Source organism: Microtus pennsylvanicus, chromosome 2, assembly GCF_037038515.1.
Source record: "Microtus pennsylvanicus isolate mMicPen1 chromosome 2, mMicPen1.hap1, whole genome shotgun sequence".
In the NCBI taxonomy this organism is placed as follows: Eukaryota; Metazoa; Chordata; class Mammalia; order Rodentia; family Cricetidae; genus Microtus; species Microtus pennsylvanicus.
This window is the reverse complement of record NC_134580.1, coordinates 78,270,925-78,285,188: the sequence shown is the minus strand read 5'-3', so window position 1 is coordinate 78,285,188 and position 14,264 is coordinate 78,270,925. Positions and strand designations below refer to the sequence as shown.

Sequence of the window (14,264 nt, the reverse complement as noted above, 5' to 3'; positions counted from 1 at the left end):
AACCTAAAGAAAGGTTTTGTTTGGTTGAAAAGGTTCTTGTGCCACAAAAAATCAAATTTGAGAATAACCAGGATGCCCTGTGCATTGCTAGGTGAAGGTACCCTGGCAGCTTCCTGCTTGTACTTGAGTTTGTTACTGTGTTCAGCTGTACCTGGTGACAGCTGGTGGACGGGGACACCATGTTGATTTCAGTCTTTGCTACAGTTGTACTGGCCTTGCTTTTCAGGATGTTTTTGATAGCAACCTTTGTGCTGCCGCTGGTTTAACTCCTGTGGTATATCAGAGGGCAGATTCAATGGCAGACATCTAGAACCTTCCATTCAAACCTTCATCTTTGTAGGAAGCTAGCTCTGACTTGTAGGCTGTTTCTGGAAATGAGGCTACCTGTTTCCTTTACGTCTTTCTTCCTTTGTTGTTGTTGCTCTCACAGAACACCTTCTGGAACCTTCTTTCCACCCTGACCTTTATAGCCATCCATCGGATCCAGTCTCTCAGAAGGTACCTCCCAGCTCCAGGGTGGAAGGACTCCTCTATGCACCCTTGAGGCCTCTATCTTAGCTTGGAAGTAGGCATAGTTCTGTGCCATAGGGTTCTGTCTCCTTCCCTTCAATGTAGAAACATTCAGATAAGGGTTATGAACAAAGCAGCCGGAACAGCCTTCATTGCTCTTCGAGGTTCAATTTGGATTTAGGAGACCAGGTGTCCTCCTGCCTCATCCCTGCTGTGAATGAGCCTTGCTTACATCTGGAAGATGGTTCTGTGTGGCTGATCAGTCACTTGTTGGATGCCAGGTCCTTGCTAGATTCTGAGACTGCTGAACTGGAAATAGGAGCAGATATGAATCAAATCACCATCTATTAGTAGGTCAGTTGTGTGTGAGTGTGTGAAAGTTGGGTGAGAGAGTGTGTTAGTGATCAGTTGTGAGTGTAACCAAGACTAGTTCTACTAATATACACAGGCGAGAGTTTGATTAACTGGTGGAATAAAGTCAGACTGTAAGAATCAAAGCTGAACTGAAAAGAGGAGGATTAACCGGCAAGTTAGGCAAAGAGGGACGGAACGAGAAGTCTGAGCAGAGGAGTTATCATATGCAAAGGCTCCTGCACAGCCATAGTTCCAAGGCAGAGGGAAATCTAGCTGAGGGTGAAGACAAGGAGAAGGAAGCAGAGCCTCTTGGCTGTGTGGTCCACATTGTAGAAGTGTCCTTCTTGCATGAGAAAACAGAAAGTGTTCCTGCTAACTTGAAAGATTGGGTCTGTAATGTCATCTATTGGGTCAGATAGGAACCTCCTACCCTTGAGAGACCTGGCATGTGCAGAACCCTACACATTGGGTGCTTGCCATTCTTTGCCATGGAGGCCTTTACGTAGTGGTTTATTGATGTGTCTGGCTGTATGCTCTGCACCTAAAATGGAAGAGGGACAAACCCGTCCCAAGACAAACCTGCTGCAGTCTCTCAAGTTCTAGCCAAGGACAATCCTAGCAATGTTTGATTAGTGCTTTGCCAGGGAAAGCAGAGCATGGCACCTCTCTGCACCCAGCCTGCCCTTCCAGCAGCTGTTAGCGACGAGCTGTGCCCTTGCTCTGTGCTTTCTCCCCGGCCACTGCTTTTATTGTCCATTAAATTAATAGACAGAAGACGCTAAATGAAACTATCAAGATTCCTTCCATGGAACTAGTGATGTTTTGCCAAACACGTCTCTCGGTGTCTTGCCGTGGCTGACCCAGTTTCTCTGCTCAGGATGAGCAGACAGTAGCCCATAAGCTCTGACATCTAGGTCATTAAACAGCTGCCACTTCAACCAGGCTCTCTCCTCTCTCATCCCCTCAGTGGCATGACGTGACCTGTATACTTTAGCCTGTGGGTGGCATTTGACTTCCTGGTGCCAGGGGTGACCAGGCACAGTTAGGAGGTGCCTCCCAGCCATGGGGCAGCAGTGGGTGAAGGTGATACTGTAGATCTTCTTTCTGCTTCTCACCTGACAGCTCACAGCCAGAATCAGGCCAGAGAATGTAGATGTGCCAACAGAGCAGTGTACGAGTGTGCAAACAGCAGTGTATAACTGTGCAAACAGCAGTGTATAATTGTGCAAACAGCAGTGTATAACTGTGCAAACAGCAGTGTATAATTGTGCAAACAGCAGTGTACGAGTGTGCGAACAGCAGTGTACGAGTGTGCGAACAGCACTGTACGAGTGTGTAAACAGCAATGTACGAGTGTGTAAACAGCAATGTACGAGTGTGCAAACAGCAATGTACGAGTGTGCAAACAGCAATGTATAACTGTGCAAACAGCAGTGTATAACTGTGCAAACAGCAGTGTATGGCTGTGCAAGCAGCAGTGTATAACTGTGCAAACAGGTCAGTGTATAACTGTGCAAACAGGTCAGTGTATAACTGTGCAAACAGCAGTGTACGACTGTGCAAACAGCAGTGTACAACTGTGCAAACAGCAGTGTATAACTGTGCAAACAGGTCAGTGTATAACTGTGCGAACAGCAGTGTACGACTGTGCAAATAGCAGTGTACAACTGTGCAAACAGCAGTGTATGACTGTGCAAGCAGCAGTGTATAACTGTGCAAACAGATCCATGTATAACTGTGCACAGAGCAATGTATAACTGCAGATCTAGGCGAGTATAACAACTGTCCAGATGGAGCAATATATAGCTGCAAACAGATCAGTGTACAACTGTGCAAACACTCTTCAAAACAATCAGATAAAGACCATGAGGTCAGGGACCCCAACTTTGCCTTTGAGGAGGAGTTTGTTGTTAGCCTAGTTACTTGTGACTCTGAGCCTGTAAGATGGGGTAGTGGGGTACTCACATAGTAGTTATCAGTACTTTAGCTGAGCGTCTGAAAATGCTGTAAATACTCATGGATATTGACTGCTGTGTGATTTTTAAATCTTCACCTCCCTTTCCTGAGTTTGGAGATAGAAAAGCACATTCTGTGTCCTCAGTTGAGGCTTCCCACCTGAATTTTGCTATAACAAAATACCTAAGGTCACTTTATAAATAAGAAGTTGCCTTGGCTTATCTTCTGGTAGGAGCCTCATGGTGGGTGTCGTTGTGGTGGTAGGCTGTAGAAGGAGCTGCGGGCTGCATTCCTGCTGCTCGGCCGCCCGGCTGCCCGGCTAGTTTTCACCCGAAATAACTACATACTAATTGTATTCTTTTAAACACTGCTTGGCCCATTAGCTCTAGCCTCTTACTGGCTAACTCTCACATCTTGATTAACCCATTTCTATTAATGTGTGTAGCACCACGGGGTGGTAGCTTACCGGGAAGGATTCTAGCCTACATCATCTCGGGTCGGAAAATCATGGCGACTGCCTGAATTTGCTTCTTTCTCCCAGCATTCTGTTCTGTCTACTCTGCCTATCTAAGCTGCTGTCCTATCAAAGGGCCAAGGCAGTTTCTTTTTAACCAATGAAAGAACACATAGACAGATGACCCTCCTCCATCAGGAGGCAAGTGTGGAAGAGACCACACAGGAAGCCAGGAAGCCAGAGCAGAAGCCAAAGACCAGCTCATTTCCAAAACCCTCACCCAAAGGGCCTCCCTCTGCAGCCTGCAACTAGTGATGTTGAATATCAGTTGTTGTGTGTATCCTATGAGCAAATTGGGTCTTCTGATGGCCTTAAGAGGAACAAAGATCCTGTACACTGTCGCTGTGATCTCTGGGTATCAGCGGCTCCTGGCTACATGATCCCTAGTGTGTGCAAATTCACATTTGAGGAGGAGCTGCCCTGTGGCCTCTCCCGTGAGTAATGACATTTTCTCTTCTTTCTCCCATCTTCTCTCCCATGTGTAGGTGATAGTCTCATTGAGGTTCTGGCTGAAGTCTGGGATCACTTCTTCACCGAGACTCTCCCCACCCTGCAGGCAATATTTTATCCGGTTCAGGTTAGTGTCACTGGGATGCAACAGCCTGTCTCCTCCACCGACCTAGGTGGGCACCTTGGTTAGAAAGGGACTCGGAGGCCTTCTGAGGACTCTCTGGATCTGTGTTTAGCCCCTAACTTCAAGTGAAGAGAGGCTTATATATAACCAGCAATTTGTAGGTTCTTGTTACCCTTGTGGTTTTGATGGTATATATACTGAACAGTGTGGGTTTTCATTTTCTTTTTCTTTCTTTCTTACCCTACCTCTGTTTCTTACTGGCATCCTCTTTGAAGTGCAATTTTAAAGTACTTTACTAGTGCACACTGATCAGAAAGTCTTGGTTCATTAGGATGACTTCACATGTGGGTCTCATGCCCTTTCACCCCTTAAACCCAGCCGCTCCACCCCTCCCCCCATCTCCTTGTAACACATTTTAAGCAAATTACTGTTGTCCTGAAGTCGTGGGAAAGGATGCTGTCCCTCGCTGTCTGTGATGGTCTCTCACCTAAAGAACTACATGACATATTAGTGCTGGGTGGGGGGTGGGGAATGGGGAATGGGCGGGCTGGAGTTCTACAGTGCAGGTCAGGAGTTACGCACTTAACTTTGTGCACAACACCATCCGGTTCCTGAGAAACTGGGGATTGGGATTTTGGGCTGGAGAGATAGCACAGCAGTTAGGAGTTTGTACTGCTCTTGAGCAGACCCTGGGTGTAATTCCCAACATCCATGTTGCATGGCTCACAACTGCTCCACTGCCCTCTTCTGAGCTCCCTGGGTCCCTGCTCTCATAAGCACAAACCCACACAGAGACACAAGCATATACATATAATTTAAAATAATAAGGATAATAAATGTTTTTCTAGAATGTGGGATTTAGGGAAGGCGATTGGTTCAACAGTAAAGAACTTGCCGCAGCAAGCATGAAGCTCTGAATTCAGATCCTCATCATCCATTTAGAAGTCAGCGTAGCAGCACATCCTAACCCCAGTGATGGTGGGGCGGGGGAGACAGCAGGACTCTGAGCCTTGCTGGCCAGACAGTCTAGTTTAATTGGCAGGCTATTCCTCTCCCAGATTGCTCTCCCATACCTGCAGCTTGCTCACATTCCTCTCCTGCCCCTGGGGCTGAGGCTTTTGTGGCTTTGTTGACGGGAGGGTGTAATAACCACACTGCAAGCAGAGCCACCAGCAATGGTTGGAATTTCCTCATTCCGCAGCGAAGGCCCCAGGAGATGGTTTGCACGTAAGGGGTTTTAAAGGAGTATAGGATTGCTTGCACTCCATACCCAACAGTTAAAATTTTGTTTAGTGAATGTCACTTCCCATTTCAGGCTTGCCTCTCCCATCTCCTATATCACAGTGCAAGTAAAGGCCTGGCCTGTCGCTCGCTCCCCTCAGCATCCTCAGTCTGAACCAGGAGACCCTGTGGCTTCTGACCCTTAGATCCCCTCTCCCTTGCAGCAGTCGCTTCTGACCCTTAGATACCCTCTCCCTTGCAGCTGTCGCCCCTTACCTAGCAGCAGGTCATCAGAACAATAGACCTGAGGGTAGGGTTAACTGGTGTAGCAAATAAAAATACCAGGTGTTGCCTTAACTATAAATTTTATGTAAATGACAATGGATTCCGACATGTGTGTAGGAAACAAAATTTAGCCGGTGTCTTGTGTTTAACCCAAAGGAAGGCTCATTTGTGTAGCAACTGCCAGGACGAGGTGGTGGCTACAGAAGGTGGCGGATGGGCACGGAGGGGCTCAGAGCCAGACTGGGGCACAGTTCTGTAGACCTAAGGAGGGGTCTGTCTTGATTCTCTGAAAAAGCGGCCAGGTCTGGCAATCCTAAGTGCCTGTTTATTTCACTTTCTCAAGCCCCAGCAATTTCGCGGCCCTCACTCACTTGGAGGCCACTTTCTCCCCCTGCTGACCCTGAAGGACATCTGCTTATGCTCATCCATTTTATTTGCTAGCTGAGGGAGAGAGGGAGAGGCATGGACTCAAAGAATAAATGGAAAATTCAAAGGCGGTAAGGGAGGCTTGCACAAACAGGCACCAAGGTAGAAGGCACGGAGAGTGGGAGGTCTGTGTATTAGGTAACGTGGAGATGACTATTTTCTGTTTCAAGGGCAAAGATAGACTTGCTTTTAATTTTGGATGAGTAGTGTCTCTTCTCTGGTCCACTACAAAGGGAAACCCTGTCAGAGTCTGAGAACCACGAATTGAAAGTCCCAGGAAGCAGTGACTGACTTGTTTCTGTTGAGAACCGAGCACCTCATCTCATATCCAGTGCATTTCCGGGCAGTATGAGAAGCCAGATTCTGCACGTGGAGAAAGCCTTTGGCTGCTGGGACCATAGATGTGAAGTTCCACGTTTCAGGCTGCATTGAAGGGGTGAGGTATTGAGTACAGTTCCAGTGCAAGCGGCATCTCACACTGCTAGTCTGAACCCTCTTGGGCTCACATTTCAACCTGGGAGGCGCCTGGTACTGACACTGTATAGCCTTCTGGTCACTTACTAAGTCGGTCATCTCTCCGAATATGTAAGGTACTTTAGGGCAGTCTTTCATCTTTTCCTGGGGAGTGCTGTGACCCTCCTGTTAGCCCACACTCCTGCAGGTATTTTCATGTGAAGAGGCTAAGAACATTCTGGAAAGGAAATGGCATGGGGAAGGATGGAGTGGCAATAATAAAGCAGGTTGATTTGGGGGTTCAGTAGGAGAGGTTACCCTAATTGTTTAGATCTGTTGCTCTCTAGCCTGGCCAAGTAGGTGGATTTGGAATGGGTTGCTCTTGAATGTCTACCATACTTACCCACTCAAACAATCATCTCCATTCCCTCCACTGTCTGAGAAAATGTGCTCACAGATACTCACTGGGTATTGTAAGGAGGGGGCCGCTTGTTGGTCCCGGTTGCTTAGCCCCGAAATAATCACACAGAAGCTGCACTAATTAAATCACTGCTTGGTCCATTAGTTCTAACTTTTTATTGGCTAATTCTTACATATTAATTTAACCCATTTCTATTAATCTATATATTGCCACATGGCTGTGGCTTGCTGGCTCAAGCTCCATCTGGCTCTGGCGGGACTCCATGGCTATCTCTGACTCTGCCTCCTTTCTCCCAGCATTCTGTTTAGTTTTCACCACCTAGCTCTATTCCCTTACAGCTCTGTTATAGGCCCAAAGCAGTTCCTTTATTAGCCAATGATATTCACAGCATACAGAGGGGAATCCCACATCAATTGGAACATGAGTCAGTTCTTTTGAAAAGCTAACGTGGCAGTATCCATAAAACCTGTGTGTGTGTGTGTGTGTGTGTGTGTGTGTGTGTGTGTGTGTTTGCGTGTACATGTGTGAGCATATATCCAGAGGCCGATGTCAGGTGCCCTTCCCACTTTGACACAGGGTTTTCCCAAGCCTGTTACCTCACTGACTTGATTAGACTTCTTGACCAGGAAGCCCTAGGAATCTGCTTGGCTCTGCCTATCCAATTGCAAGATTACAGACTGCATCTGGTCTTTTGAATGTGGCTTCAGGGGGCTCAAATTCAGGTCTCAGACTTGTTCAGCACTTACCTGTCTCCCCATGCTCTTTGTTTGTTTGTTTGTTTGTTTTTGAGACAGGGCAGTTCTGACTGTCCTGGAACTCACTCTGTAGACCAGGAGGCCTCGAACTCACAGAGATCCGCTTACCTCTGTGTCCCAAGTGCTGCGATTAAAAGTATTCACCACCACTGCCTGGCTCCCCTTTCCTTTTTAAAGATGGACTTTTGATAGTGTAAGTTTTCTTTCGAAGAGTGGTAGCGATCTGGGTATACTAACAAAAGGGTCCAGAGAGTCATGGATAAACATGTTTATTACAGCGTTGTTGTAGTAAAAAAGGTATTTTAGTTGAAGAAATAGCAGTTAGAGTATACTCACATGTTGGAATACTATGTGACCTTAAAATAATATGGGGCAAGGGAGAAGCAAGCTGTGCTGATATGCAAAAATGTCCAAGGTACACTTAGCTAAATACAGGCATGAAGAGTATGCTCTCTATGTATGTTTAAGGTTAAATGTGAATTTTATAGAGGTAAAAACTTTCTAGAAAAATCCAGAGGATAAATACAAGCTTTTGAAGAGGGGTTTCTTGGATGGATATCAAAAAGCTACAGAAGGTGATTTCTACTTGCCTTAACCCTGTCCTAACTTTGAATTGTAGCCTAAAAATATCTATTACTCAATTATTTAAAAGTGAAATACAAAACAAAATGACAAAGTACCAAGAGTCATTCTTTTGGCTGCAAGTGGAGAGGCCCCAGTGCCTGGGTGGCCTCTAGGGGCTTCCCAAAAGACCAGTTATGCCAAGTAGTTGCTAGTGGTGGGGGCGGGGGAGTTCTAGAATTGCCTTCTTATTTCTCCTGTCTTCTCTTTCCTCCATATTGACATTCAGTGTAGTTTCTAAAAGTCTGCCTGCCCTTGCCTGCCTTTTTCTTTTTCTCCGCCTGGTATGATTTAAATCAGACAGTTTTACTACGGATTGATACTACAGAAGGGGCCATGAACAAAAGTTGGATAGTTCCTATCATCCTCCAGCATCCTGTATCATCGAGTAGCCTGGCCTAAACAGAGTAACGAGGGGCTAGTGTTGGGTCTTGCATCCCTAACCACCAGCTCTCAAGCATGGGTAGTGAGTAAGACCATATGTGAGGGATGCAGTAAAGAAACCACCGAGATGTTGGCACCATGATTAGGGGGAAGGTTTTGTTGTGGATGTGAGCGAGAACATCCAAAGGCATCGAGAAGAATCCAGATGCAAGAGAAAATAAGCAGACTAGACATGGGCCAGGGAAGTGGGAAAAATAGCAAGAGAGAGAATAGTGGGCAAAATAGTAGAGAATGGGTGTGGTAGGGTAACAGGCAAGCACCTTGCTGTTATAATGGGGCTGGAATAGCCTGGGGCTAGCATAGTGCAGGAGTAGGGGAGTGAGAGGGGTCAGCCAGCTAGTGTGGGGACCTTGAGATGTGTAACAAGTACTTGTGAATAAGGACTGAGGGAGCTTGGAGGCCAGCATGGGCTTTGATGAGGAACCACCCATATTTGTCAATGGAGAGCCATATGTCCCTGCCAGAGGCAAGGGAAATGAGTCCTTTTGATGGGTGGACCCATTTCACAAGTTTCTAAGGAATGGTGGGGTTTTATCTAACAGCCAGAAATCCTTCTCTAGTCCAGCTTGAGCTAAGCCGAGAATATCATTTCTAGACCTGTGTACTGCCTGAGCCCTAAGACCGAGTAAAAGTGCTTTTCTTCTGTGATTTGTAATCATTTTAATGCTATAGAAAGAAAAACAAAAAACCTTGAGGTAAAAATTGCAACATCTCAGATGGCTTTGAGGGACCACTGAGAATTGACAGAGGAAGTTTATTAGAAGGTTACTAACATTATAGACAGACAGAGGACAGTATGGCCAGGCCTCTAAGGAGAGTCCAGCCCCAGCTCCACAGACATACAGCTTGGTGGATGCCCTGAAGAGGCCTCAGGTGATTGCAGGATGCCCACCCGTGTTGGAGAGAGCCAGCGCTCTGTCCTGTCTGCTGGCTCCAGTGCTGATCTCATCGCAAAGTGATGTGATCTCATCACAGGCACAGGGAAGAGTCATATTTAATCAGGACAATGTGGGGTTAGTCAGGTTTCCCCCTCCGTCACATACTCACCTGAGCACGCGTGTACACACACACACACACACACATACATACTTTCAAAAATGTAAAAATGCCTCTCCAAGTCCCAGGATTCCTGCACACGGGTGTGAGAACACACACACACACACAAGCCACGACAGAAGTGGACATTACATGCACTGTTTACATCTAGAATCTTAGGGCCCTGCCTAGCACACAAAACCTAGCGAACACAAACTCTCGTGGTGACTGGTATCTTCATCTCCTGCCTACTACCCCAGGAGCTGAAATAGTGAGGCTTTTCCTACTTACAAATCACTTTTCTTCCTCAGTTACTTGTGATTATGGAAGAAGCTGACGTCTTATGTAACCATGTACGGGCTGATGTTGCCTGACCTGTGATAAGCATTTAAATATTTAACGGATGAAGTTGAGAAAGCAGCCTTGAGGTGGGGAGAGAGTTGTAATCCTTTCCATCTCTCCTCCCTTCCTCTCTCTTCCTCTTTCCCACCCACTGGACTCTCCTGACAGCAAGATCCGCTATTATATGTGTCTTGTATCGTCTCTAGGTTATCTAATCGGGTTGACCCATACCTTGCCTTAATGCCAGGAGAAAGCAGACCCGGGTCTTCTGTGACAGCCCACGAGCGTTGCACTGCCTGTCCCAGTCCGTCCTGAGTGCACTGTGAACACTTCCCCTGAAGCACTGAAGGCTGGTGGGGACTCAGCAAGCATCCCCTCTCACCTTTCCACCTGTCTTCCCCAGGGACAGGAGCTGACCATCCGCCAGATCTCCCTGCTGGGCTTCCGGGACCTGGTCTTGCTGAAGGTGAAGCTGGGTGACTCGCTGCTGTTGGCACAGTCCAAGTTGCCCTCATCTGTTATACAAATGCTGCTCATTCTGCAGGTGAGCGCTGGGGAGGCCTGCCCCTGATGCCACAAGCAGCCAAGTAATCCTGCCGTGATGGAGAAGGGGAGCAGGGCTGACGCAGAGCAGAGCAGCTGACCTGTGCTTTTTCTGCTTATTCGTCCATGTTTCTTGGTTCACTGGCTCAAGTGTATTTGTTGTGCGCCCTGCAGGCTCCTGGTGTTGTACCTGGTGCTGGTGTTGGAGTAAGAGAAGAAAACAACACCTGATTCACTGGGTGCTGTGGCCTTCTCAGTCCCTGTGAGGGTGGGATTTGGGTGCTCACCCTCCCTCTGCTCTAAATACTCTGTTGCCTGAAACAGTCAAAGCCTTTCCTAAACTTTTTCCTTCTGCTTGTGTCCTTAGTACCCAGCCCAGGGTTGTGAGCACAGAAGTAGGCTTCCACTGTGGTGCCAGCTAGTGAGGAGAAGACATCCTTCTGTGCTCTTCCAAGGAGTGCAAACAGGGACAAAGCATCTCCCATAGTTGAGTCAAGACAGACCTAGAACTCCTACATGGGTCCCAGAGCCACCAACTCTGGTTACTTTCTATCTCTGTTTGGATCATTCTTCGTGTGTGTGTGTGTGTGTGTGTGTGTGTGTGTGTGTGTGTGTGTGATGCTGTCTCTTGTGGCCTGCCTGGTTGTTTCTGGACGTGGTCTTTCTGTTTGTGGAATAATTCGGATCAGATTACATGTGACATTCCATGGTGTTTACCAGCGAGACACTACCCAGATGGCTCCATGCTGTCTTCTCGTCCCAATCCTAAATCTGCAACAGGAAGATGAGCTAACACTTCGCAGGCTCTGGTGGTTTGCCAGGTGCAGGCACATGGACTATAAATGTACTGTTTTCTTAAACAATCCAAATAACCATCTAATGAGGTCAGCATTGTTTTATTCCCATGCTCCAGACGAGGAAACAAAAGCAGGACACTTAAGTGCTTGAGTGAAATCCCCCAGCTGGTAAGAGGTGGTAAGATTCTAATATTCAGAATCCTGCTCCCTCTTCTGGGTCAGAGATCTGACTGGCATGTGCTGTGTTTGGAGTTCCCTTTTGCCCAATCAGCTGACCCTGAGTGAGGTCAGGTGGATCCAACATGCCCTGGGGAGCCCTTTCCCATGGATGACTGCGCAGTTCTCACTTTCCAGCCTCTATCCGGCTCTTGATGACTAGTGAGATGCCACCAGCCCCATCTATGTGCCTTTGGTTATCTCTCTACATATTCCCCTTTCCTGTAATCAGAAAAGAGGAAGGGTCGTCTCAGAGATGAGGGCGGGTATCAGTCTACATCCAGCCTTTCCGTAAAAGGGAAGAAAAGGATGGGCATGGCAGAGTGTCTGCAGCTTGCGCCTGAAGTACTGGACACAGAGCTTAGCTCCCAAATATGGCGTGTAGAAAGGAGCCCCTGAGGGTTCTGGGAGTGAGGTTCAGAAGTTGGGCTCCACTTTCTGTTTTCGTTTCTAACGCTTTGGTGAGGCATCCAGAGCTAGTTACTTCCCTTTTTGCTGTGTCAAGATACCTGAGAAAAACAACTTAAAAGAGGAAGGGTTGTTTAGGTTTCCTCATCACTGCAGAGAAGGCATGGCAACAGGAAGGCGAGGCGGCTGGCCACACTGTATCTTGTATCTGTATCAGCAAGTAGAGACGGACAGATGCAGGTGCTCAGCTGGCTTTCTCTTTCTATGTAGTCTGAGACCCCAGCCCAGGGAACATTGCTGTCCATGTGTATGGTGGGGTCTTCCCACCCTATTAACCTAATCTAGACAAGCCCTTAAGGGGCGTTTCCATTCTGGCAGTCAAGATTAACTACCACACATCCCTTTCTGTTTGCGAGTGTGGTTGCCCTCTGCAGATTCTCCCCAACTGAAGCTGGAGCGGGAGGACCTGTTTCTATTAATGAAAGCCTTTTGAGGTTCTGGGTCTTGTGTAGTCTCCTGATGACACATGTCGTCACCCCTTAGAGCCCCTGAAGATGTCCCAGAAGGACTACTCTGCCTTTGTCGCATTTACCCACCATGCTGTGTACCTGCAGCTCTTCCCAGCTGATCTTAGGAAAGCTGCTCATGACTGTCCCTGGGCCTGGAGCCCCTCCACCTCTCCCTCAAATATTGGGAGCTGGCTTACCTGGTGCTCTGGCCTTCACGGTCCGTGCAGGGCTGAGATCTTGGTGCTCACTTCCCCTCTGATCTAAACACTGTTGTCCAGAACAGTCAAAGCCAATCTTAAGCTTCTTCCTCATGTTTGTGCCCTCAGCACCCAACCCAGTCTTGATCATAAAAGCAGGTGTTCATAAAGTGGTGGAGCCAGCTGCTAATGACCAAGGAGGATTCCAAGGCCATGGCTTCTTTCAGAGGAGTAAAATACAGCTGGAGAAGCTCCCTGGCTATGGTGGAGTTCTGGAAAACTGGGCAAGGAAATAATCTCTGATGTGGATCTTTTTTTCCCACTTCAAGGAGGTAGAGGATCAGAGAGGCCAGCTAACCAGCAGGACTTCAGCCTAATGTGAGGGAGCTGGACCAGTCGGCCTTCCCTTAGCTTTCTCTCTCTGACCTCTTAGCCTTCCTTCCTGTATCCTCCTCGGGTACTGGAAACACCCTTCGAACTTCTAAGATAGCCACTCTCCGGGGTGGGGTACTTGGCATCGTTTCCCTCTGAGCCTCGTTGTAATAGGTCTCCTGGGCCGCTTTCTCCCTTGGAGCTCAGAGAGCTGAGGCAGGGAGGCTGACAGCAATCAGTGTAGGTCTTCCCTGGGTCCAAATTGATTCTCTGGGTCCTGAGGAGCAGCAGCTTCGGAGTCAGAATAGAACTTTCAGGGAATCCACTCTGGGGCCATGCCTGCTACAGGGATGTACTGTGAATGTCTTTCCTAGGCCCTAACTCTCCATAGGGACATGGGACCTGGGGAAGATTTTCCCAAATGACTCTGGTACAAAGAGAAAGAGCCTTTCTTAGACTTCAGCTCTCCCATTCTTACCAGCCTTCCAAACCTTCTTGAATCAACCCCTCCCTCATAAGAAGATGCCAGGGCATCTCCTGCTGTAGGTAGAAAGCTCTTGTTCTCAAGGGGCCCCACCTAGATGAGGGAAGCGTTCACTCAGTAAGGGGTCCTGACCAAGAGGCAGGGTGTGTGACATTGTCCTTGGAGGGCCCTGTGCCTAGGTTAATAGTCTCCCATCTCCCACTCAACACTCTTCACATTTTGAATGTCGGGCCTAGCATCTTGTTTCATACTGGGCCATGAAAAGTTGTCATTTACTGACTGTTTTGCTAACTGGGCTAGCGGTGGGACAGAAGACTGTGGATGCCCTCAAGGGTCATGTCTTTGGGAGCGCTACCCAACTCCAAGCTGTGTTATTATCCATTTTCCTCCTGCCTTTTGTCACTTCTGTTTCCTGTCATGTCTCTTTCGGGGAGAAGAAGTTGATGAGAACTATCAAGAGAAGAAATAGAAGAAGAAACAACTGTTTCCTGGGCTTTGAGACCCAATAAAGGTGGCTTTATGATTTGGACCGCTCTGCCCTAAAGTCTGGTTTGATTCCTGTGCCTTTTCCTTCCTACTGCCTTGAGTGCTCCCCTCCAGTTTGGGCAGAACTTCATGTGTCTTCCTAAGTAAAGCAGCTTCTTTTCTTTTTCTTTTGATTTCCAACGCTAAGCATTCTAATGCTTGAGCTCAGGGGGAGTGGAGCGCAAAAGAGGGTATGGAGAATCACCATGCCTATCCCCAGTGCCACAGTCAAGGTCCTCCCAATGGACAGTTACTGGCTGCACCTGTCTCTTCCTTCCATCTGTCATCCCAGACGACAAACT

General features: G+C 47.7%; 1 protein-coding gene across 7 annotated transcripts in view; it reads left to right on the top strand.

Moving 5' to 3' along the window:
* Positions 1-14,264, top strand: part of Prr5l (proline rich 5 like) — a 183,369-nt gene that overhangs the window by 155,931 nt on the left and 13,174 nt on the right. For all 7 annotated transcript variants that reach the window (XM_075961529.1, XM_075961526.1, XM_075961525.1 and 4 more), the window contains 2 exons: positions 3,820-3,911; positions 10,315-10,455. In XM_075961529.1, the coding sequence (XP_075817644.1) occupies positions 3,820-3,911; positions 10,315-10,455 (233 nt within the window). The remainder of the gene's footprint in view (positions 1-3,819; positions 3,912-10,314; positions 10,456-14,264) is intronic.